This window comes from Spinacia oleracea, chromosome 2 (assembly GCF_020520425.1).
Source record: "Spinacia oleracea cultivar Varoflay chromosome 2, BTI_SOV_V1, whole genome shotgun sequence".
Lineage (NCBI taxonomy): Eukaryota > Viridiplantae > Streptophyta > Magnoliopsida > Caryophyllales > Amaranthaceae > Spinacia > Spinacia oleracea.
The window spans coordinates 104,962,331-104,988,965 of record NC_079488.1 but is presented as its reverse complement, the minus strand read 5'-3'; the positions used below and the strand labels follow the sequence as shown (position 1 = coordinate 104,988,965).

Genomic DNA, 26,635 nt, shown 5'->3' with positions numbered 1-26,635 from the left:
CGAATTCAAGGTTAACGTTTTCAAAGTTTGATAAAAAATATTACAATTAGCCAATAATTTGGGAATAGAGGGAGTACAATTATATTATAGAATTGCATGTACTATGTAGCTAGTAGGCTATGTTTGTTGACGTTTAATCCGTTGCTGGTACTCTGTATGTTATTAAGTGGTGCACTTTTAATTTATGAAAACTTTCTCTCTTATTTTATAATTTTCTTCTTTCCCCTTGCATCTCATTAGTCATATTAATTTTTTACTTTCAATAGTCACTAGTCATATTAAATTTTGTGTCGATCAAAATATACCATTTATGGAGTAATAAAATACAGAGGGAGTAGTAAATCGGTAAATGCATATCTGGTTTAAAGATTGTAACATCTATCACGTCATTTTCTATAGAAGTAAATAAATGGAGTTGTAGAATGGGTTACTTATCATTATCATACTTCTATCTTCAATATTACAAATGCTCACCAAATTAAGAAATTTGAAAGGTTACGTTTGTCCTAATTAACTCTGTTTGTTACTGAGTACTTTCAGAAAGAAAAGCGGAGACAAAGTTGATTACTCTTCTATTTCCTTCGTTTCATAATGTTTTGCATATTTTTTACTTAAATATAACGTGTGTTTTTTGGTTTTGGATCCTCTAGACTCATGCTCATAGCCCAAATGTGAAATGTGTAACGACTAGCTAGGCGATTACCCAAGTGGCTAAGCTAAGCTACCTACCCGGCCAACAAATTAAATAGCCATATTGTAGTTGATAAATAAATGTTGCGAAACACATGGCATAAATACGGAGTACTTGGCTGCTGCTTAAGGTTCAAATAGCATAGTGTACAAAGTACTCCCTCCGTCCCTTAATACTTGACCTGTTTCTAAAAATGAAAATATTTAACAATATTATATTATTTCTCACTCTCCCCATATTAACTCACCTACCCCTACTCCATACAAAAAATAAAAATAAAATTCAATCCATACTCTACCCCTTCACACATTTCACACTAACTACATTAAAATAATATCCCACTATCTATTAAACTAATAAGTCAATTCAAGTCCCTTAAACTCTGTGCCAGTCAAACCGGGTCGAGTATTAAGGGACGGAAGGAGTATACTACTGTATATATTGTGGTCTGGTGGGTGTGAAATTGTGATCGTGAAAAGCAGCGTCGTAGGTGAAATACATCTGTTGAATAATCGATCATTTAATTTCGTCACAGTTTTTTAGTTATTACTCCCTCCATTTCTTTTTGATGTATCCATTTCAGAAAGTGGGGAGTTTTTAAGAAAATTGGAATCTTGGTTTGTATTGGTATAAGTGTAATGATTGGGTGTAAGAAAAATGATTGTATGTAAGAGATTATAATAAAAAAAAGAAGAGAGAAAATAATAAAGAAATAAGATAAGAGAGAGGAGTGATAATGATGAGTGATAAAGGAGGTGAGAGAGTGGGTATATGGGGAAGGGAAAAGAATTAAATAATAGGGGTGGAGACATTTAGGTGGGAATATGGATAGAATCTTTAGGTATTTTGGTAATTAGATAGAAATATAAGGGTATTTTAGGATCAAATGTATGTCCAAAAATAGAAACGGATACAACAAAAAGAAACGCTTAAAATGAAAACGAATACAACAAAAAGAAAGGGAGGGAGTACTACGTACTAGATATTCCCAGAAAGTTTCATTTCTCATCTTTCACCAAATTTGTACATCAAACAAAGAATTCAACTACATAACTTACACTTTCTACACGATCACTTCTAATTTCAACAGTTATCTATTAAATGGGGTCCATTACCTCAATTAATTTGGCTCCTTTATCACTTACCAATTTGTAACCATGCATCTTAAAGTCTCAACAACTACCCTACCATTTTTATTTAAATTTTGGTAGCTAGAATCAAATCCAAAAAAGATCGATATTCACAACAAAACAATTCCAATTTATAATGATTAATCCCCAAACAAATCAAACTTATTACAATATACAATGTAATTAAATACTTTGTACAATCTCGTCCACTTACACACTAAGAATATGACTCAAAAACTACGATAACCAGAGGAGAATCTTCCACCAGAACTATTTTACATGTCGCAACCTCTAATATTATTAAGTATGGAGTATTAATATTAGATATAACCATTGGAGAATCTTTCACCGAGATTATTTTACAGGGCTGCAACCTCTAATATTATTAGGTATTAATATTAGATATTAAAGAGATAAACAATAAAGTAGAAAAAAGTTTGTACATTCACACGCACTACTAAAGTAATGGATGAATCTTTTTACTTGTTTTCTTTATGCAACATGATGACTTTTATTTAGTGAGATTTCCACTTTTGAACCACTTCAGAAAGTGCCTTTGTGGATGAACCATTTTCCCCAACCACTCTATTTGCTGCTTCCTTCAACTCATTCATCCGATTTCGGATTGTCTTCCCTTCTTGGCCTTCCATTAGACCTTTAACCACCATTCCAATCTCCCCTCGACCAATTAGTCCTTTCTCGTCAGCTTTAGGCCTTAGTGCGATCTTCATACCCTCGTTTAGCATTACCGCGTTCATCTTCTGCTCGGCATAAAGTGGCCACGTAATTAAAGGCACCCCATGAACTACACTTTCTAGAATCGAGTTCCATCCACAATGGGTTAAAAATCCGCCGGTTGCCGCGTGGCTCAGGACTTTGATTTGTGGGGCCCACGTTGGGATTACTAGACCCCTCTCTTTAGTCCTTTCCAAAAACCCTTCAGGTAAAAAGTCTAGTGGGTTTTTTTTATCCCCTTCGACGCTAAAGTACGTAGCATTAAGAGTTTCGTCGTTCGGACTCCGTACAACCCATAAAAACCTTTGCTCACTCATCTCCAAACCATGAGCTAGCTCAGTTATCTGGTTCAATGAAAGGGTCCCACCACTCCCAAAAGAAACGAATAAAACTGAGCCACGTGGCTGCTCATCCAACCACTTCACAGATTCACACTCATCAACTTTATCATCACTTGAACCGGTTTGAACCAGCGGTCCAACAGGGTAAACCGGGGGCCTCCCCGGTTCAGGACTTTGCAAGTATTTTAAAGCCCCTTCCTCTAATTCGTTAAAAGAATTTACGAAAATACCATCGGCTAGTTTATACCTGTTGACATGATGAAGAGTCCATTTATAAGCATCATCTTTTCTATCCTGGACCGGGGCTAAAAGGTCTTTTCCATAAACCGGAGTACAACCAGGTAATTCAAGCGGTTCTTGCATGTCCCTATACTCACAGGTAACTTGAGCATCAAGTAACGGTAAATGAAAGAAGAACGACAAACACATACCCGTAGAAGGGTAAAAAAGATACGGCTTCATCCCAAACTCGCGAGCAACGTCAAAGGCGTCGGTTCCAAAGAGGTCAACAACTAGGGAGACAAGTTTGTGTTGCGATTCTTGAAGGTCCCTTAAATGGGTCCGGATGGCCGGAAGGGACCGGACAAAAGTGAGACTAATCCTAGTCTCAATCTTGGCGTCATCGGGCAAGTCGTCGAGGTTAACAGGAGGAAGGAAAGAGGAGGAGGCCCGGTCCTCGGGAAGGGCCGCCAACACGGCCTTTTGGGCCCGCGTTGGCGGCCCTTCGGTAGGGACAATAAAGGAGAATTGTAATAAAGGAGTAAGTTGTAGGATTCTCTTAGCAAATTCTACAAGGGGGATAAGGTGTCCCATCCCCGGTGTTGGGATGATCACTACGTGAGGAGGAGGATTTTGAGGTTCCATTTCTTGAGGAGAAATTCAAGAGGGGAGAGAATAAAAGTTGTGTTATTTGTAATTGTAGATGTTGAAAAGTTTTTGTGATTATTAGTGGTTGGGAGGGAAAAAGATTATGGAGGTGTTATTTATAGGCAATAAAGTTATTTTTTTATCATTATAAATAGAATTTTAAAAAAAAAATAGTTTGGAAAGTGAATTTTAGAATAAGTGGTGATGAACTAATAATTGTGCGTGTGGGGGTGTTAAGAGTAGTAGTGGAAAGTGGGAAACATGCTCCTTAGCTAAGGCCTTGCCGCCTTGGTATGCAATGTACAAGTCATATATGGTTAGAGATAAGGGGACTTGTCAAACAATAACAAAGAAATAAAATAAAGGAATTCAAAAACATATCATATTGACTACTCCCTCTGTTTTAAAATGTTTGTTACGTTTGGACTTTTACACGTTTATTAACGTATAATAAAGATTCTTTTGGTTTTTTATTAAAAAAATAAACCAAGTAAAACCCCAATCCACTAATAATTACAACAACCAATAAGATTGTTTTATTTATCAAAATGAACCAATAATGAAAAAGCACAAAGATTGCTAACTTAACATACTTGGAAAATTGTAAAGAAATTTAATGAGTTGAAAAAATTGGACCAATTAAAATTAAAAGTTGACACAAAAAATAATATTATAATAAGTTTATAAAAGGAAAGATTCCCCAATGTAACAAACATTTTGAAACAACCTAAAAGGAATACGTAACAAACATTTTGGAACGGAGGGAGTACTTTTTTTCGTTTCGAAATTAATAGGTACACTTTGACTTTTGACATTATTACAATTTTAAGTTGATTATTATTTTTGATTTATGGGTAAGAAAAGATATAGTCATGTGAGGTATTGTTTGATTCGTCTCAATATGTACTTTTGGAATATAAACTTTTTAATAAATTTTACAAATACTTAGAGATATTAATGGCCAAACATTTACATTGACAATCGTAAAAATACTCACTAGCCTATTCCCATTATTTCGAAACGGAAGGAGTACTACGTATCGTCCCTCCGTCTTTTTTGTTTACCTCATTTGATACTTTGGTCCGTACAACTAAGGACTTACAGAGCATTATTGTTGTATGTTCTGTGTAAATGAATTTGCATTGTTAAAGTATTATTTTGCATTTTTATCTCTCTACCGTCGACATTATTAATTACGGAGTACTAGTTTATACTTCTCCGTATTATATATTAACAAAGTATTGTGAATACAAAAATAAATTAGGACAAAGACATGGAGATATCACATTTATATTTAAGAATATCCCTTTCAAGATTGTGTCTATTGCATGAAAGATGAAAATTAAGTTTTAAAAGTTAAAATAGAACAATTAAAGAGAAAGTTTGTTGTCCACTCTTTTTAAATACTAATAACAAGTAAACATAAGATATTTTAAAGATAATGGTATTTTTAATTGAACTTTGAAAAAGTATATTCAGAAAGATTGAGGTAAAACTTTGAATTGATAATTACATATATCGTATATACCTACATTTTTTTTAATACGGTAAAAAAATTAACACAGAGTATTTAATTATTTGTATCGTGTATATATCTACATGCTGTTCACTTTTAAGAATACAAAGTATTACATCAATTTATGTAATTTTCAATGATGTTATGCAAAGGTGGATTTTTTTTCATTCAATTGATTATTCGCTTGTGATAAAATATATACTCTACCAATGGTGCACCTCTTGATGATAACCTATTCGAAAATGATAAAGGTCACAACATGCGATCTTTAAGCCGTGTCACAATGATGACATGACATGTTTATGTGTCATGATTTAAACTGGAAACTAAAATATTTAATTTATATATTCTATTTTAAATGTTTCAAAAACCTATTGTAATCATTAATCAAATCGAAGTATATGCTTAATGATTAGTCAATAATTAATTTAATTTCAATTTTTTTCTCTTTCATCCACCCTTTCTAGACAATTGATTTCACCTGCTGTTCGAGGCAAAGATGGTGTACTTGGATTGTTGTGTGACGTCATTCTGTAGGCCAATGATAGGGTGTGTGAAAGAGAGAGGAATTTTAATTCGACTCCTTTCAATCAGCTTACAGAAAGCCGACCTATGCGTGGGGGTGACGTCACCACAACGTGAGCCTTTTGTTGTAGTTTGTCAAACCCAAATTATTGACTTTGTAGTTCGTACAACATCCCATTCAACAACACCGGAAAGAAATACTAGGCAATATAACCATACTGTTTAAACCAGCATGTGTTTAATTGATAAAAAAAAGTGGAAGTACAAAGTAATAAAGATATGAAGGATTTCTGTCATAAAATTTAATAGATTGAATATGGTTTTTATCTGACGTATATTACATACTTCCTCCGTTTTTTAATACTCGCAACGTTTGTTAGTTTCACGCATGTCAATGCACAATTTTGATCATTTATATCTTAAATTCACTTTATGCAAAAATTATAAAAAGTTGATATTTTGAAAATACACATTGAGATAAATTTAACAAGATCCCACATGACTATGTTTTATCTTATATAAAAAGCACTAAGAATAGTCAAAGTAGATTATATGAATAGTGGCAAAAGTCCAAATGTTGCGAGTATAAAAGACGGAGGAAGTATGACATTATTTTTAAAACGTTAATACTCCCTCCGTTTCTAAATAAGTGTCAAATTCCCATAAATATTGTTCCTTTATAAGTGTCCAGTTTCCATTTTTGGACATACTCCTTTCCCACTTTTCTATACACTTTTTCCATTTTTCCACACACTTTTCCCACTTTTCTATAAATATTATTGTACGGGTATGCTACCAGCTGGCTGGTAGCATCGCCAAACTGTTAAGGAGGCACGTGACCAGTTATTATTAATCCTTAACGGCAGTTATTATTCCCTACCAGCATCTCTTACAAGCCGGTAGGGGGGAGGCACGTGACCAAACCAAGAGGTCAACGGGTCGCTATCAATCGGGTAGGACCCATTTGTCCGTACGCCCGACCCGCGCCTATATATATGGGCTTCATTTATGACAAAAGGTACGCAAACACAATCATTTCCACTAAAACCAAAATACTTATCACTCATCATATCTGACTTTAGCATCGGAGGGGGGATCCTCGAATCACCCTCGAGGCTAGTTCATCTTTGTTATCTGCGCAGGATATCAACAGGATAACAGTAGCACTCAACCAGCAAGACATCTCCAACCGTTCCCAAATCATACCGGAACAATTGGCGCTAGAAGGAGGGGATCTCCCAACCTTGTCAAGTAAATCAGCCATCATGGATACCAACAACAAAAAACCTAGAAAAAACAACAATCTCCCACAATCATGGATACCAACAACAAAAAACCTAGAAAAAACAACAATCTCCCACAATCAGCAGTTATCACACCAACATCAGTAGCACAACCCGCAGTCAAACCTTCTCTCTTACCTGTCTCAACCAGCCAAGTCACACCACTTACCGATCCTCCCCCAAAAACACTCAAGTCACAGATAAGCATTGCCCCCCAGGTTTTGAAGACCGGAACGACGTTATCATAGAGGACGAAACGTCCATGGAAGAAAGGGCACAAGATTCCCCATCACCCCCACAGATTCAGAGCAACCTCTCGGCGTTGTCCCAAAGGTTCACACCACAACAGCTGCTGACGGCGTCGGCCGTCATGAAAGCAATGGCTGAACTGTCCTCAAGGAGGACAGAGGGAAATCAGATCGTGGTTACCGGCAATCGCCCGGGTGTGATGCCGGTTAGAAATCTCTACGAAACCCTAGAGCATGAAGTGGTACTGCCAGCACAACCTGAACCAATACTTGTACAGAGTGAAAATCCGGGTAGAAGAAAAAGGCATAGCTCTCGGCGCAGAGAAAAGTCCACTAGACGCCGGGAGTCGGTGTCAGAGCAAGAAGGGTCGTTTCCTGCTGGTAGGGAATCGACACCGTATCACGAAGAGTACATCGTACAGTCTCCACAACCAGGTTGGAATAGATATGAAGGATATCTACCTCATCAGGAGCCGATGAGGCGAACCATACACCCCAAAGACTCCCCACTCTGCAGGGGTATACTGGAGCAACCTATGGAGAAAGTAAAGATGCCGAGGTGCAAATACAACGGAACCACAGACCCCGAAAATCACTCCACCGCTTTCGAACAACACATGATGCTGTATTCTGACTCAGATGCCATGTGGTGCAAAGTGTTCCAAACCACATTATCAGGGGTAATAGTTACCTCACCGGAAGGAGACCAGTTCGAGTATGCTATTAAGTTCTCTTTCCAGGCATCAAACAACGAGGCAGAATACGAGGCCGCGATCGCTGGCATACAGATCTGCACGACAGCTGGTGCTCGTAGGCTCAGGCTTACAACCGACTCACAGCTGGTAGCAAACCAGTTCTCAGGAGAATATGAAACGAAGGAAGAATCCATGAAACGATACGCCGAAAAGCTTAAACAGTCAGCGGCACAGTTGGAAAGCTTCGAAATAAAATTAGTACCCCGATCAGAGAACATGTTGGCAGACTCCCTGTCAAAACTGGCCAGCTCAAGTGCTCTGGTAAAATCAGTAATGATGGAGGTCATGCACCGAAGGAGCACTGAAGTATTGGCAAATCAGGTCATGGTAATCACGAGCCAACCTGAATGGTATGACACCTTGTGGGCATACAAGAGAGATGGAACCCTGCCTGCAGAAAAAACGGAAGCAAGAAGGTTGATTAGAAACTCATGCTGGTTCGTAATCATCAGAGGCCAACTCTACAAACGGGGTTTTAGCTTGCCTCTGTTACGATGCATATCAGCATACGAATCGGCACGACTGATAGAAGAAATACATGAAGGAGTGTGTGGAAATCATCAGGGAGGAAAAACCCTTGCACTGAAATGCCAAAGGCAAGGATACTACTGGCCGACAATGCTAACAGACGCACAAAAGTACGTCAAGAAATGTGAAAAATGTCAAGTTTTTTCAGCAGTCATTAATCGTCCTGCAAACGATCTCATGCCAATCCTAAATCCAATACCGTTCGCCCAGTGGGGAATGGACATTCTGGGACCATTCACAACGGCATCCGGTGGAAGAAAATATCTGATAGTGGCAGTCGATTATTTCACCAAATGGATAGAAGCAGAGCCGGTGGCAAAGATAACTGCAAATCAGGTCAAAAAGTTCATATGGAAAGGTATAATCACCAGGTTCGGATTACCAATGGCAATCGTGATGGACCATGGAGTACAGTTTGATTGCTCACCAGTTCAAAGTTTTTTGAGTACGTACAAAGTCAAGTTTGCCTACTCTTCTGTTTGTCATCCCCAAAGCAATGGACAGGCAGAAGCTGCCAACAAACAGATACTGGCAGCAATGAGAAAGAAGCTAGACGACTATAAGGCTGGTTGGGCCGATATTGTTCCAGAGATACTTTGGGGAAATAGAACCACCGTTAAGGAAGCAACGGGAGAGAGCCCATTCCGTCTATGTTTCGGATCAGAAGCAGTGATACCAGCAGAAGTAGGGTTACCTACATTCAGGATCCAGCATTATGAAGAAAACAAGAACGGTAAACTGTTAAAGCAGGAGCTGGATCTTCTACCAGAGATCAGACTCAGAGCAGAAATCAGATCGGCGGCTTACAAGCAGCGCATAAGCAATGCCTACAACAAAAGAGTAAAACACAGACAGCTTGAAGTAGGAGACCTGGTGCTCCGCAGAACTGCAGCTACAGGCAAGGCAAAGGTCCAAGGGAAGTTAACCCCAAACTGGGAGGGGCCTTATCAGATATGGGAAGAAATCGTACCAGGAGCTTTTAGGCTGATGGATATGGGTGGAACAGCACTAAAAAATTCATGGAACGCCAGCGTCCTTAGAAAGTTTTATGTGTAGTCACTAACCCAAAAAGGCCGATTGAGCCAGGCCTGTTATGGTCCATGAAATGAAAGAAAGTCGAGGAATTCAAAGCAGAAGAATCAAACCCTTAAAGTAGGTCAGCAAGGCTACTATCAGCTTGCTGACTCGGGGTAATGTATAATCAAAAAATCGTGATTCAAACCCTTAAAGTAGGTCAGCAAGGCTACTATCAGCTTGCTGACTCGGGGTGATACGAATCAAACCCTTAAAGTAGGTCAGCAAGGCTACTATCAGCTTGCTAACTCGGGGTAATGTATAATCAAAAATCGTGATTCAAACCCTTAAAGTAGGTCAGCAAGGCTACTATCAGCTTGCTGACTCGGGGTGATACGAATCAAACCCTTAAAGTAGGTCAGCAAGGCTACTATCAGCTTGCTGACTCGGGGTAATGTATAATCAAAAATCGTGATTCAAACCCTTAAAGTAGGTCAGCAAGGCTACTATCAGCTTGCTGACTCGGGGTGATACGAATCAAACCCTTAAAGTAGGTCAGCAAGGCTACTATCAGCTTGCTGACTCGGGGTAATGTATAATCAAAAATCGTGATTCAAACCCTTAAAGTAGGTCAGCAAGGCTACTATCAGCTTGCTGACTCGGGGTGATACGAATCAAACCCTTAAAGAAGGTCAGCAAGGCTACTATCAGCTTGCTGACTCGGGGTAATGTATAATCAAAAATCGTGATTCAAACCCTTAAAGTAGGTCAGCAAGGCTACTATCAGCTTGCTTACTCGGGGTGATACGAATCAAACCCTTAAAGTAGGTCAGCAAGGCTACTATCAGCTTGCTGACTCGGGGTAATGTATAATCAAAAATCGTGATTCAAACCCTTAAAGTAGGTCAGCAAGGCTACTATCAGCTTGCTGACTCGGGGTGATACGAATCAAACCCTTAAAATAAGTCAGCAAGGCTACTATCAGCTTGCTGATTCGGGGTAACGTATAGTCAAATATCATGATTCAAAACCCTTAAAGTAAGTCAGCAAGGCTACTATCAGCTTGCTGACTCGGGGTAAAGTACCAGATTCAAACAGCACAATTGCATAAATAAGGGCAAGCATAAAATAGAAAAATAAAACAAACAACACAATATCATAAGCATAAGAGCAACACCATCTGAATAAAGCAAATTCGACAGCCAACACCAAAACTGACGTTTGTTAGCTGATCAAAAATGGCACAAGGTAAAGTTTACAAAAACAAAACATAAAATATCCCAGGGCAAAAAGTGCCACAAACAGCTGATACCAAAAGTGCGTCTAAAAAAATAAACTAATCTTTAAAAGCAGCAACGCCAGATGAACCACAGGGTGATACCGGTGATGACTGCCCGCACCTTCAAACTTGTTGATGATCCGTCTGGTTGGTACTGGAAGACAGCAGGGCAGGATCCAGGTAGTCTTCTTCCTTCAGCTCAATGGGAGGGAGAGTCAAGGGATCAGCATTCTGAATGATCTCCTCCGGAATGATCTGTGACTCCCAACCGGTTGGTACCTTGTGCTTTTCCTCCACCAGGAAAGCATACTCAATATCCTCACAGTCCTCCTTGGTAAGGCCAATACCATGAACGCCACAACGGTGGGCAGCAAACCAGCCACCGTTATGACTATCCGTGATACGCTTACTATAGGTCTGGGACCGAGAAAATCGCAAGGCACCATCCCGAGCACCGGTCTTGTAAGCAGCTTTGGCCTTCTCATCCGCCTCCAGCAACTTCTCAGACAACTCTTTGTTCTTGGCCTCCTCTGCCTCCAGCTTGTTCGCAACATTCTCCAACTCTTCGTTGCGTTGCTTCACCCTTTTCAGCTCAGAAGTTTTTTGGTCCAGATCTTGCTTGGCGTCACTCACCTGCTTCTCCAGATCAGCCTGCCTTTTCTGAAGGTCTTCATTCTGCTCCTGGTAGCAGAGGTACAGCTTCACAAGCTCCACAGCAGAGTTGCAGGCCTACAAAAGACAATTCGTCAAAAAAAAAAAAACACCGATTGCATGTATATACAAAAAGCATACCATAAAAACAACACCGATTGCATACCTTGAGCATATCATTCATATGTTGGGCAGCCGGCGCGTCAATCTCAGCAGCAGGATTGTCGCGAGGAGTAGCCAGATCCTTCAAAGCCCTCCAACCCATACAACCACCCCCTTTGCAGTCGTCGGTGAGTATCGACTCACCACGAAGAAGATCGATTTTAGGGTTCCAGGGTTCATCAGGCTCACCAGGAGGAACCTCAAAGTACTTCATCTTCCTGGGGGATAGGCAAATCGGAGTCTTCTCAATCCACTCCCCAGGACGGACAAAGACACCCATGTTCAGACCAGAGCTTGTACCAGCACTCTGGCTAGGGCGAACATACCCAGAAGAAGTATGAAGAGTAGGAGGCATGAGAGGAGGAGTCTTCTGGCCCATACCAGCAACATCAGTATCATTTACCTCTTGCTCTTGGTTCTGACGGGTTGGAGTCATAAGATCCACAACCATCAAGTCTGGTTGGGCTATCGGCTCAACATCCGCAACAGCATCACCCCCTTGGCCTGCGATGTTCACATCGGCAGCTGATTCAAAACCTTTCTCAGGAGACTTCTGCTGAGACTTATCAGGGGCAGGCTGCGTAGTACCGTCCACTCGAGACCGATTCACCCGAGTGAAGGGTTGGTTACGATTGCGAGGACGCCTGCCAGTAAGGGCAGCACCACGACCGCAATCCAAACTTTTAAAACCTCCAGCCATGTCAGGAGCAGTATGGACGGTCTTGAAGACAGGTCTTGGAGCAGGGTTGTCAGGAGCAGTATGAGTCGTTTTGAAAACAACTCCAGTAGGTGCACGGATGGAAAGTGGTTTGGGAGCTGGTATGGAGCTTAATCTTTTTGTCTTCTTAGCAGGAGACTCACTCACAACCTCCTCCCGAGTCGAACCACGCTTTTTGTTGGCTTGGGTTGCGTAGGTCGACAGAGTGGAAAACACGCCTTTCGGATTGGGAGGGTTGTTGGTAGTAGGGCGACCGTCTTTACCCAAGCCAAGAATAGCAAAGTTGAGAGTATGCAGGCCTGGTAAGAAAAAACAAGCAAAAAATATTTAAAAACAGACAAACAACATTACATACAAAACAAGAAAAGCATACTTTAAACAATATAAGAGGGGGATATAGCTATCAGCCCCACGACCATACCAAGAGTATGGGTGTGGCACAAGCCAACTGCAGACAGCGGCCCATTTCCCAAAATATACTTAGCAGGAGGCAACCAGTACTTAGGAACGGTCACAGACTTCTGCAAACCGGTGTCAACATGCAAACATGACACAAACTGATGGGCCCTTTTCTCCCTGAAACCCAACTCCCGAATGGGGTAATGGTTCATATGAGGACGGGGGAGATGAAAGCGAGTCCGAATGGGGAAATCAGAAGGCACTCTCAACCAGTAGAACTTCTTTTCCCAATCTTTACAGCTAGACAGCTTGGGGTTGACTGTCATTTTGCTTGCCTTGGTGTAAAAAGACCACCATCCAGACTTCTTCTTGTACTTTTTCAACCAAATCAGCCGCCTAAACAGGTTAATGGTTTGGGGCCATTGTTTAAAAGATAGCAGCCAGGTAAAAGCCACAACATTCCTCACTACCTGAGGCGTTACCTGCGCCAAACATACATTCCAAGCCCGGAATACCTTCTCTATAAAAGGATGAAGAGGAAATCGGAGGCCGAAATCTAGATGATGGGCATACACGCCGATATGATCAGGAGGACAATCCAAAATCACACTCCCCTCAGCAGGAATCACGAGACGGTACCCTTTGGGCAGTTTCAAATACTCTTTGGCCCAGCGCGGATGGTCGTCTTTGATAGCCCTATCACGAAAAGATTTGATTATCTTAGCTTTGTAAACGGCACTACCAGCAGGAGGAGGACTCTCAACCCTGTAGCTCATCTCTTCCGTATCGGAATCTGGTTCCACATCCAGATCCCCTTCTCTCAATACCTGCTCACACAGAGAGGCCACGTCTTCACCATCATCCCACAACCGGCCAATATCATCATCAGACTCCAAAATTGAATCCCCTGCATCCTCATCATCTCCCCCACCGCTACCGGCGGAGTTATCGGACCCCGCAACATCGTTAGCACGACTGCTAACCTCCCCTTCATCCATCTGACGGCTCCCACCAGCCACGTCCTCTAGATGGGCACCCCTGATGGCATCCTGGTTGAAAGACACAACAACATTGCCAAAATTAGTGCCATAGTCACCATATCCTTTACCGGCAGGGTCCATAAATTGCGTCCATGATCGAAGTTCGTACTCAAGGGCAATAGAGGGAGCATCCACTGCCGGGATTGTTTCGCAGTTATCTACTAAATTCAAATCATGACGAATGTCGGCTCGTACCTGTTTGCGCATATGAGCCTGTAATTCCTTTGCAGCATCCTCGTAAGACGGCTCAAAATAGTCAGAGGCAGACGGCTTATCATCATCCTCAAAATTGACATCCTCAGAGGTAGACGCAGGGTCAGCATCGTCATACCCAGCCCCACTCAACACATTATCACTATCTCGCTCACTCGACATTACACCCAAATATAAACCTATACGAAGGAAGAAACAAAAACAAAAAAGACTATACCTTCTCGCACAACGGAAATTTAGCAGCCCAGAACCGAGGTACAACACTTCCGCAAGCACCGCAGTCAGCAACAGAAACAGCGCCGAAAAAATAACTCGCAGGAACAAAGGAGAAGATTTGAGAAAGAGAGAGAAAAGTTTGAAGAAAAGAGCGAAAGTGTTTTGACGTTTTAAGAAAAGAAAGTTAAATAGTCAAAAATCGAGGAAAACGGGCGATTTGACAGTTAAAGGCAGTTGAAAGGACAGAGCAAATCTCAGCCATTGAAATAAAATGATAAAGCGACACGCGTCGCATAGCACGCAGATGCATCACACGTGGAATAAATTTAAGCGGTACAAATTCAAAATACTTCCTAAAAAATTCCAAAATCTCAAGGGGGCTAGTCAGCATCCAAAACCTCAAGGGGGCTAGTCAGCATCCAAAACCTCAAGGGGGCTAGTCAGCATCCAAAATCTCAAGGGGGCTAGTCAGCATCCAAAATCTCAAGGGGGCTAGTCAGCATCCAAAATCTCAAAGGGACTAGTCAGCGTCCAAGCATCCCCAAAGGAGCATATCGGTAAGAGGGAGCAGGACACCCTATCTGCTTAGTTTCAGCGAAATTACAGGTGGTATTCACTACGAGAAAGCTAATCAGCACTTAACACATAAACACACCAGCATTTCGCGGAAAGCGCGCAGTCTGAGGGGGCTAGTTGTAGGGAGAGCACTATTTTCAGAGCAAGCACATCAGTCAAGACAGATATGCTCACTCTGAGGGGGCTAGTTGTACGGGTATGCTACCAGCTGGCTGGTAGCATCGCCAAACTGTTAAGGAGGCACGTGACCAGTTATTATTAATCCTTAACGGCAGTTATTATTCCCTACCAGCATCTCTTACAAGCCGGTAGGGGGGAGGCACGTGACCAAACCAAGAGGTCAACGGGTCGCTATCAATCGGGTAGGACCCATTTGAAGGAAATAATGCCCTTGGTCCAAGTATGCATTCCATGTTAAGTCTAATAAATGCGGTTCAGTATTAATTAACAAGTTAATAATTCAGTGAGATCAAGTGAGCTGAATGCCTAGCTAGAGGCCGCTTCAGTTCAAGTGGAATTAATGATATTAATCCACAGCTTACTCTTGACTGAACCCGTAGGGTCACACAAATAGTACGTAAACGGATCAAGTATTTAATGGCATTAAATACTCCATCTATGAATATTCGGAACCGACGGATCTTGGTTTCAGTGGGAGCTAAGATCGTCACAGGCAAGAAATGAATACTCCGGAAACGATGATATTGCCGGAAACGGAAATATGGATCGTGTCGGAAATATGAATATTATCCAAGTCGTAGATGTTGCCGGAAACGGAAACATGGTACGTATCGGAAAATATTATTGGAAATGGAAATATTACCAGAATCGGAAATATTGCCGGAAACGGAAATATTGTCAGAATCGGAAATATTACCGGAATCGGAAAATAATTCCGGAAACGGAAATATTAAATATTTGTTCGAAACGGAAATTAATTCCGGAATCGGAAATATTAAATATTGTTCGTATCGGAAATAGATTCCGAAAATGGAAATTTAATCGGAAGCGTATCGTACGAATTAGCATCGGACGAGGCCTGCCGGACGAAGGCCCAGCACGAAGCCGGGCCATCGCCCAGCAAGCACGCACGCCACAAGCCCAGCGCGCACCAAGGCCACGGATGCGTGGGCCGCGCTGCATGGGCTGCTGCTCGCATACGCATGGGCAGCCCTTGTGGCTGCCGTGTGTGTGTGTGAGTTTGTGCTCATGCGTGATTCCTAAAACTGCAAGAGTTAGTGTGTGATTAAATTCCTATTCCTAATTAGATAAATTAATTAAATAGAATTCATGTAGGATTCTAATTTCAATTAATTCGTATCCTACTAGGATTGCGATTCCTTTTCCATAACTCTATAAATAAAGGCCTAGGGGTCATTATTTAGATACAAGTTTTTAAGTATTCAAAACTAAGATTTTTAAGCAGAAAAATCAGCCAATATTCTTGCCTACCCAACCGAAAATATTAGAACCTTAAGGGCGATTCTAGTTGGTCAATCTTAAGGCGGATCCGGACGTGCTGTGGACTATCTACGGAGGGACGACACTTGGAGTCCTAAAGACTTGTTCTTGTTCGGTTCGGGCGCAGCTAGGGAAGGCACGCAACAAAGAGTATGCATCTAAACTATGCTAAATGATTATGTGTAAATAATATGTTTCCTGGCTTTATGGTTTTTCCGCATGATTTATAAACTGTCATATGAATCATAACCTAACAGTGGTATCACGAGCCCCTTATTATTTTCATAATCTAAATTGCATGAACATGGTTAAATATTACAAATTTGCAAGAATTAAAAGGGGTGATTAATTTTCGTAATTGTTAATTAATTGCAAATTGCGTTTATTTAATTATACGTACGCAGTTTTTCGGCATTTTCTTCGTTACTCATCCGAATTGAGTGATTTTTGTGTCAATTCCGCATGTAAAAGGCATTCTAAAATTTTGACAAAAATAGTATTTTTCTGCCAAACCCAGAATTCTCAAATTCGAAGCCTAACTATGACTTTTCGAAGGTTTTAATTTTTCGAATGCAAAATTTCGTAAATTTAAGATGTTAAATTAAATATTTGCGATTCTTGTTGATAAATCTTGAATTTTTGATTGACCTACTGCATATGTTTAACAAGTTTGAATGCCTAGTCTTGTTAATTATGCAATCTAATTTGTAATTATGATTAATTTGTTGAAAATTAGAATAATTTAGAATTAATTTGATTTTCATAATTAATTGTAATTTAATTAGAAACCTATGATTAAAAACCACCATAAAAATTGTAAATTTACGATAAATTTTAAATTTTTATGACCTAGACTTGAATCCATATCAATCGGAAATCAATTGGATAATAAATTTTCGATTTTTCGCCCTAAAATTATGAAATTAATATTATTTATTAATTTGTCATTAATTTTAAATATAAATTTTAAATTTTTATGCGATTCGTTCAAATAACTTGCACGCACGAAGCAATGGACGCTTCGTGTTACCCTTAAGGGGTGTTGTATAATGCGGGCATGCGACGACGAGCAAGGGAGCTCGTCGCCCGTGCGGCACGAATGCAATGAGCAAGGGCGTAGTGCACGAGCACAAGGCAGCAGCCATGCCTTGTGTCGTGTGCCACGAGCAATGAACGAATGGGCATGGGCGAGGGGCGAGCCAAGGCAGTCGCGTGTGGGCAGCAAGCGAGCTGCGCCACAACGCGCGCTGCCTCGCACAAGTGCGCGCAGCCTCGCGCGCAGCGAGCGCAAGCTCGCGTGCCACGAGCGCTGCGCCCAGCACTACTCGCGCGCACAGCGCGCGATGTCGCTCGCCCAGCAAGCGATGTCGCGCCCCAGCGAGCGATGGCTCGCGCGCACAGCGCGCGATGTCGCCCGCCCAGCGAGCGATGTCGCGCCCCAGCGAGCGATGGCTCGCGCGCACAGCGAGCGAGCCAGCGCGCCCAGCGAGCGATGTCGCCCGCCCAGCGAGCGATCTCGCGCGCGCGCACTGCGAGCGATAGCTCGCGTGCGATGGGGCGCTGTGCGGAGGCTTGCGATAGGACAGCAGCAGCTATGCGACGAGCGCATGGGCTACGCGCACATGGCCAGCAATGGCTGTGTGCGTACGGCCCATAGGCGTGCAACGCGTAGGGTGTTTGCGTTACGATTAGATCGTTTTGAATGTTTAATTTGAAAATTTCAGTTCACGTAATTTTAATTAATTTTAAAATTAATAATTTGAATTAATTTCTTGGATTTTAATTTTGAATATTATAATTATAATAAATGGAATTTATTCTAATTATTTTACTAAAATTAAAATCATGAATTAATTTAAATGCGACTGAAATTAAATTAAATTTTTGGATTCAATTATAAATTTATATGAGCTTTAAATTTTAATTAAATTTGTATGTTTCCGGTTAGACTAGAAATACAATTTTATGTTTAAAATTAGTAAAGCATATGAATTTATTGGTTTAAGTGGGAGCGCTTTTTAGTCATAAACTCTTGATTAGGTCTACAAATCCTTAAGGTTAAAACAACTTGATTAGAATTAATAAGGACTGAATAATTGGTAGATTATTGGTGCCCTTGATTAATTGCTGCAAATGTTTACGTGATGCATAATGTGTTTTACTAACCAGCTATGTGGGCCATTTATGATAATGAATGGGTGAATGGTATATATTGTATATGTACTGTTTTGCAGGTTATGAAGTGACTAGTATGGCCCAAATAGGATAGAAAATATGGTCTGCGTACCATTAATTTGAATGTAATTGGTCTAAAGCACCAAAGTTATTTTTCAATTCAAATATGGTCTGCGTACCATCAAATAGTTGTAATTAGTTATAGCTTATCCTATTTGAAGAAAATGGTGCCTCCCACGGAGATTTTCAAGACGGACTTTGAAGTCAAAGCCTCAAGATGAAGTCGGGCCATACTAGATCACAAATATCTTATGCATGTTTTAAGTTATTTATTGTTTTTAAATATGTCTTAAAATGCATGAGATCAAAAGCTTGATTATGTTGCATGATTAAGGATTTTAGTTCACTTAAAATCTAACCAACATAGTAAGAGCCTTAAGTTCCAAACTTAAAAATTGAGTTAAAAGGTGCCATGCCAAAATATACACTTGCTTGGATATCCTTTACATCAATCTAGTAATAGTTTTCGCTCAGCGAGGTGTTACTTATTGGTCCTAAAGGGGCAAGGTACACAAATAATTGTGAGTACATGTTAGTTTTGGTGAAACTCAACGATATAAGTAAGGAGTCCTTTTATGTCGTGGCAAATTCGATAGGTTTACCTAATAAGTTCTTAGACGTACCTATCAACCAAGAATAGTTTCTAGACTATTAGCAAAAGGCTTTTGCTTACCTAAGATGTTCTAGGATTAAGTCGACAAACTGTGCTTAGTTCTTCAATGATTTTAGGATCTTGGAATCATTTTATTCACACCTGCCGGAACACATAACTTGAATAAAATGCTTAATAAACGCTGAATTGTGCATGTATGCTAGAATTTAAGTTTATTAAGAGAAACTGTGAATGGTTATTTATTTGTTTATTCTTTTCAATTGTAGTTTTTAATATGGCAAACAACAATTCATTCAACATTCGATCAATTCTCGAAAAGGAGAAGTTGAACGGGAAAAACTTCCTTGACTGGCAAAGGAACTTGCAAATAGTTCTTATGCAGGAAGAAAAGGAGTATGTCCTAGATGAGGCGATGCCCGAAGCTCCAGGCGACGGGGTCACTCAGGCAGCCCTCAATCGTTGGATTGATGCCAACAAGGATGTGAAATGTCTAATGCTCGCCACCATGAGTGCGGATCTGCAGAAAACGTTCATCAACTCAGATGCTTTCACAATCATCAGTGAGTTGAAGAACATGTTCCAAGATCTGGCTCGAGTCGAAAGATTCGAGACTCATAGGCAAATTCTTGAGACCAAGCTTAAGAAAGGCGAGCCCGTAAGTCCACATGTTCTCAAAATGATTGGACTCATTGAGAATATGAGTCGGCTGGATCAGCAATTTTCTCAGGAAATGGCTATAGACACCATCCTCCATTCTTTTCATAGCGGGTATGATCAGTTCAAACTGAACTACAGTATGAATAGTCTGGACAAAACGCTCACTGAGCTTCACGGTATGCTGAAAACCGCTGAAAAGACGCTCAAAAGTGATAAGCAGGATGTGCTTATGGTTCGTGGGGGCAAGTTCAAGAAATCTGGAAAGAAGAGGAATGCTAAGAAAGGTGGCAACAAGGCCAGCCCAACTAAGAAAACTGGCGCCAAATCTGCAAAGAGGAAGGTCAGTCAACCCACTTCTGAATCCGAATGCTTCTACTGCAAGAAGAAGGGGCATTGGAAGAGAGATTGCTTGAAGCTAAAGGAAGATCAGAAGAACGGAACAGTCGTTCCATCTTCAGGTATTTTCGTTATAGACTGTATACTTGCTAATTCAACTTCTTGGGTATTAGATACAGGTTGTGGCTCACACTTATGTTCCAATCCACAGGGACTAAGAAGAAGTAGAAAGTTAAGCAAGGGTGAAGTCGACCTACGAGTGGGAAATGGAGCACGGATTGCTGCATTAGCTGTAGGAACTTACTATTTGTCGTTGCCCTCCGGGCTAGTTTTGGAACTAGGAAGAGTGTTTCCATGTTCCAAGTCTTACTAAAAACATCATTTCAGTTTCTTGCTTAGATGCTAAGGGATTTTCCTTTATAATAAAAGACAATAGTTGTTTGTTTTATTTTAAAGAGATGTTTTATGGATCTGCTAGATTAGTCAATGGACTTTATTTATTAGATCACGACAAACAAGTATATAACATAAATACCAAAAGGGCCAAAAAGGATGATTCAGATCTCACCTATCTGTGGCATTGTCGATTAGGCCATATAAACTTGAAACGCTTAGAAAGACTTCAAAGAGAAGGAATTCTAGAACCATTTGACTTAGAGGATTATGGTAAATGCGAATCATGTTTACTTGGCAAAATGACAAAGCAACCTTTCTCTAAAGTTGGAGAAAGAGCAAATGAACTATTGGGTTTAATCCATACAGATGTATGTGGACCAATGAGTACAAATGCTAGAGGTGGTTTCAGCTACTTTATCACTTTCACTGATGACTTCAGTAGGTATGGTTATGTCTACCTAATGAAGCATAAGTCTGAATCCTTTGACAAATTCAAGGAATTTCAGAGTGAAGTAGAGAATCAATTAGGCAAGAAGATTAAGGCACTGCGGTCTGATAGAGGCGGTGAATATCTGAGCTATGAATTTGATGACCATCTGAAAGAATGTGGAATTCTATCAGAATTGACTCCTCCTGGAACACCACAATGGAACGGTGTGTCAGAACGGAAGAACAGAACCTTGCTAGACATGGTCAGGTCAATGATGGGTCAGGCCGAACTTCCATTAGAATTTTGGGGACATGCACTAAATACAGCTGCACTCACTATAAATAGAGCTCCGTCTAAAGCTGTCGAAAAGACTCCATACGAATTATGGTTTGGAAAGCCTCCAAATGTGTCTTTTCTTAAGATTTGGGGATGTGAAGTATACGTCAAACGATTAATTTCAGACAAACTTCATCCAAAATCTGACAAATGTATCCTTGTGGGCTATCCAAAGGAAACAAAGGGGTATTACTTCTACAATACATCTGAGAACAAAGTGTTTGTTGCTCGAGATGGTGTCTTTTTGGAGAAGGATCATATTTCCAAAATGACAAGTGGGAGAAAAGTAGACCTCGAAGAAATTCGAGTCGAACAACAAACTCTAGAGAATGCTCAAGATGACATTCAGGATGAAACTCAGAGATCTTTAGAAGAATCTGGTGAGAATCATGGTCAATCTAGAAATGTTACCCCGCGTAGATCGCAAAGATATAGATCTCAACCGGAAAGGTACTTGGGTATTTTGACGAACGAGAGCTATGACGTTCTATTACTTGAAAGTGATGAACCTGCGACTTACAAGCAAGCTATGACGAGCCCTAGCTCCAAGCAATGGCAAGAAGCCATGCAATCTGAATTAGACTCCATGTCTGAAAACCAAGTATGGGATTTGGTCGATTTGCCAGATGGCTACCAAGCCATTGGAAGCAAATGGGTTTTCAAACTGAAAAAGGACAAGGATGGGAAACTTGAAGTTTTCAAAGCTAGATTGGTTGCAAAAGGTTACAGGCAAGTCCACGGTGTGGATTACGATGAAACCTTTTCACCAGTTGCAATGCTAAAGTCTATTCGAATAATGTTAGCAATCGCTGCATATTACGATTACGAAATATGGCAGATGGATGTCAAAACTGCTTTCTTAAACGGCGTTTTAACAGAAACTGTGTTTATGACACAGCCTGAAGGTTTTGAGGATCCAAAGAATGCTAAAAAGGTATGCAAGCTAAAGAAGTCAATCTACGGATTGAAGCAGGCATCCAGGAGCTGGAATATACGTTTTGATGAAGCAGTCAGTGACTTTGGTTTCATCAAGAACGCGGACGAATCTTGTGTATACAAGAAGGTCAGTGGGAGCAAAATTGCTTTCCTAGTATTATATGTCGACGACATATTGCTTATCGGAAATGACATTCCTATGTTGAACTCTGTCAAGATTTGGCTTGGGAAATGTTTTTCGATGAAGGATCTAGGAGAAGCACAGTACATATTGGGCATCAAGATTTACAGAGATAGATCTAAAAAGATGATTGGACTTAGTCAAAGCACTTATATCAATAAGGTGCTTGATAGGTTCAAGATGGCGGACTCCAAGCGAGGCTACCTACCCATGTCTCATGGAATGACTCTAAGCAAGACTCAGTGCCCAAAAACACTTGATGAGCGTAGACGAATGAATGGGATTCCATATGCATCATTGATTGGTTCAATAATGTATGCTATGATATGTACACGCCCGGATGTTGCGTACGCACTCAGTGCTACGAGCAGATACCAGTCAGGCCCAGGAGAGGCGCATTGGACTGCTGCCAAGAACATTCTGAAGTACCTGAAAAGGCACAAAGATGACTTCCTGGTCTATGGTGGAGATGATGAATTAATTGTTAAAGGCTATACGGACGCAAGTTTCCAAACCGACAAAGATGATTTCAGATCACAGTCTGGGTTTGTCTTCTGCCTCAACGGAGGAGCAGTAAGCTGGAAAAGTGCTAAGCAAAGCACCATTGCGGATTCTACAACTGAAGCGGAGTACATTGCTGCACATGAAGCAGCAAAGGAAGCTATATGGCTAAGGAAGTTCATAGGAGAACTTGGTGTAGTCCCCTCCATTAAAGGACCAATAGCCCTGTATTGTGATAATAACGGAGCTATTGCACAGGCAAAAGAGCCTAGACACCACCAGAGAGTCAAGCATGTACTTCGTAGATTTCACCTTCTACGAGAGTTCGTTGAAAGAAAAGAAGTCGAGATAAGCAAAATTGGAACTGATGACAACATATCAGATCCATTAACTAAACCTCTGCCGCAAGCGAAGCACAACTCGCACACTGCAGCTATGGGAATCAAGCATATTGGAGAATGGCTTTGATGTCTCTGTTTAATGTTTTAAAGTTTTAGAGTTTAAATCTTTGTAAAACATTATTGGTTAATCATTCACAATAAATGAAAGAAATTCATTTTTCCATTTAATTTGTGGTTTATTAAATGATGAGTCCCTTCAACTTGACGATATATTCAAGATAGACTGTCAGGACCAGTCCTGTGACTAAGAAATGTCTATCAAGTGAACTTGAATGTCAAAGGTTGAAAATGGTCCCTAATCGGAGTTTTCTATAAAATTGGACGCATAGAAAACGTTAGACGATTAGAATGCAAGATGACTAGTAGTTCTGTTTCTTGAACTATGTGGACATGGCAATGTCATAATCATTTGCATAGATACTTACTTTGGGAAGACTAGTATCGGACAAGACCTATGAAACTTTACTGTAAGAGATGAAAGTCTGTCATAAGTAAATTTCATTAAATTATTAGACACTAAATCCTCAATACCTGAGTGATTTGAGATTACTTGTTTGAGAACTAGTTGCCTTGACGTTGACCAACCGTCGCACCGTAAAAGGAGGCTATAAAGGCAACGCTCAGGTAATCACCTATCAAACGAAGTCTAATCTCAAGATCGCAAGATTGGGATTGTCCTCCCATAAATCGGGAAGAGATGCTTAAAAGTTGTACAAGGCCACTCGGAGAGCTAGAAACTGTGAAATGCATGGCCGTGCTCGGATGAATCATAGGCTATGATTATCTGTTTATTTGATCAGTTGAACTCTGAAACCGAGGAACACCTCTGGACATAATAAGGATGACAACTCTTACCTTATGTTCAAGAGCAAGCATCGAGCGACAAAGGAATTAGGAAATGCACACTTGTCCCTAAGGACAAGTGGGAGACTGAAGGAAATAATGCCCTTGGTCCAAGTATGCATTCTATGTTAAGTCTAATAAACGCGGTTCAGTATTAATTAACAAGTTAATAATTCAGTGAGATCAAGTGAGCTGAATGCCTAGCTAGAGGCCGCTTCAGTTCAAGTGGAATTAATGATATTAATCCACAGCTTACTCTTGACTGAACCCGTAGGGTCACACAAATAGTACGTAAACGGATCAAGTATTTAATGGCATTAAATACTCCATCTATGAATATTCGGAACCGACGGATCTTGGTTTCAGTGGGAGCTAAGATCGTCACAGGCAAGAAATGAATACTCCGGAAACGATGATATTGCCGGAAACGGAAATATGGATCGTATCGGAAATATGAATATTATCCAAGTCGTAGATGTTGCCGGAAACGGAAACATGGTACGTATCGGAAAATATTATTGGAAATGGAAATATTACCAGAATCGGAAATATTGCCGGAAACGGAAATATTGTCAGAATCGGAAATATTACCGGAATCGGAAAATAATTCCGGAAACGGAAATATTAAATATTTGTTCGAATCGGAAATTAATTCCGGAATCGGAAATATTAAATATTGTTCGTATCGGAAATAGATTCCGGAAATGGAAATTTAATCGGAAGCGTATCGTACGAATTAGCATCGGACGAGGCCTGCCGGACGAAGGCCCAGCACGAAGCCGGGCCATCGCCCAGCAAGCACGCACGCCACAAGCCCAGCGCGCACCAAGGCCACGGATGCGTGGGCCGCGCTGCATGGGCTGCTGCTCGCATGCGCATGGGCAGCCCTTGTGGCTGCCGTGTGTGTGTGTGAGTTTGTGCTCATGCGTGATTCCTAAAACTGCAAGAGTTAGTGTGTGATTAAATTCCTATTCCTAATTAGATAAATTAATTAAATAGAATTCATGTAGGATTCTAATTTCAATTAATTCGTATCCTACTAGGATTGCGATTCCTTTTCCATAACTCTATAAATAAAGGCCTAGGGGTCATTATTTATATACAAGTTTTTAAGTATTCAAAACTAAGATTTTTAAGCAGAAAAATCAGCCAATATTCTTGCCTACCCAACCGAAAATATTAGAACCTTAAGGGCGATTCTAGTTGGTCAATCTTAAGGCGGATCCGGACGTGCTGTGGACTATCTACGGAGGGACGACACTTGGAGTCCTAAAGACTTGTTCTTGTTCGGTTCGGGCGCAGCTAGGGAAGGCACGCAACAAAGAGTATGCATCTAAACTATGCTAAATGATTATGTGTAAATAATATGTTGTCCTGGGTTAATGGTTGTTTCCGCATGATCTATGTAATGTCATATGTATCATAACCTAACACGGAGGGGGGATCCTCGAATCACCCTCGAGGCTAGTTCATCTTTGTTATCTGCGCAGGATATCAACAGGATAACAGTAGCACTCAACCAGCAAGACATCTCCAACCGTTCCCAAATCATACCGGAATAATTATTATTACTTTTTCTTACACATTCCACACTTTTACCACTTTTCAATCACCACATCCACTTTTATATATACTTTACTAATAAACAATTACCTACTTTTTTCTTTCCAAAAAAAAAAACATTGTCAATCTCTACCTCTTACACACAATCCAGTTTTATTAAATCCCGCGTAAATGTCTAAAGTGGACACTTATTTAAGAACGGAGGGAGTACAAAATTAAGTACTAGAATCATAACTTTCATTATTTTTTGTAAAATTTGGTAATATTAATCCAACCTTTGTCCGGTTTTCTTTTATTAATCCCACCTACGACATATTTTTTTAATAATCCCACATTTATTACCCAACGACTTTTATTGGGCTTAAGTGACCGATAATCGGTGAAAAAGTCATCGAGATGGTGATGAATTGATGTTGATGACTGAATATATCAAGAGAGAGTACTTCCACGTAGGACATATTACTGCCTACAATAGGTTTATGACGTGTTGTGCCCAATAAAAGTCGTTGGGTGGCAAAGATGGGATTATTAAAAAATATGTCGTAAGTGGACTTAATAAAAGAAAATCGGCCAAATATTGGATTAATATTCCCAAATTTTCCTTTTTTAGAAATTTTTTTCTCCTTACACCTTTTGTTTTTCTTACTGTTTGTATTTTTTTCCAAACCACAACGATAATATGAGAGGGGGAAATACTTAAAAAGTGTTAAATTGTCAAAATCAATGTCGAAAGGCATATACTCGATGTCTTTTTTTTAACCCTTGATACTAACAGAGAAATGTGGATTGGTGATGTCGTCATGATTTACACATGACGTATTGCATACATTGATGTGAGGGATACCAGAAGGTGAAGGAG

At 40.4% G+C, this 26,635-nt stretch overlaps 2 protein-coding genes across 2 annotated transcripts; both read right to left on the bottom strand.

Moving 5' to 3' along the window:
- Positions 1 to 1,930: 1,930 nt before the first annotated feature.
- LOC110790476 (hydroquinone glucosyltransferase) lies at positions 1,931 to 3,879 on the bottom strand. Its single transcript, XM_021995270.2, has one exon. It carries the CDS (start codon positions 3,759 to 3,761, stop codon positions 2,337 to 2,339), a length of 1,425 nt encoding a protein of 474 aa, XP_021850962.2. The 5' UTR covers positions 3,762 to 3,879; the 3' UTR covers positions 1,931 to 2,336.
- Positions 3,880 to 10,778: 6,899 nt separating this feature from the next.
- On the bottom strand, positions 10,779 to 12,765 carry LOC130468072 (uncharacterized). Its single transcript, XM_056837631.1, has 2 exons — positions 11,730 to 12,765; positions 10,779 to 11,641 (listed from the first exon to the last, which is right to left on the bottom strand). Exons 1-2 carry the CDS (start codon positions 12,423 to 12,425, stop codon positions 11,036 to 11,038), a joined length of 1,302 nt encoding a protein of 433 aa, XP_056693609.1. The 5' UTR covers positions 12,426 to 12,765; the 3' UTR covers positions 10,779 to 11,035.
- Positions 12,766 to 26,635: the final 13,870 nt, after the last annotated feature.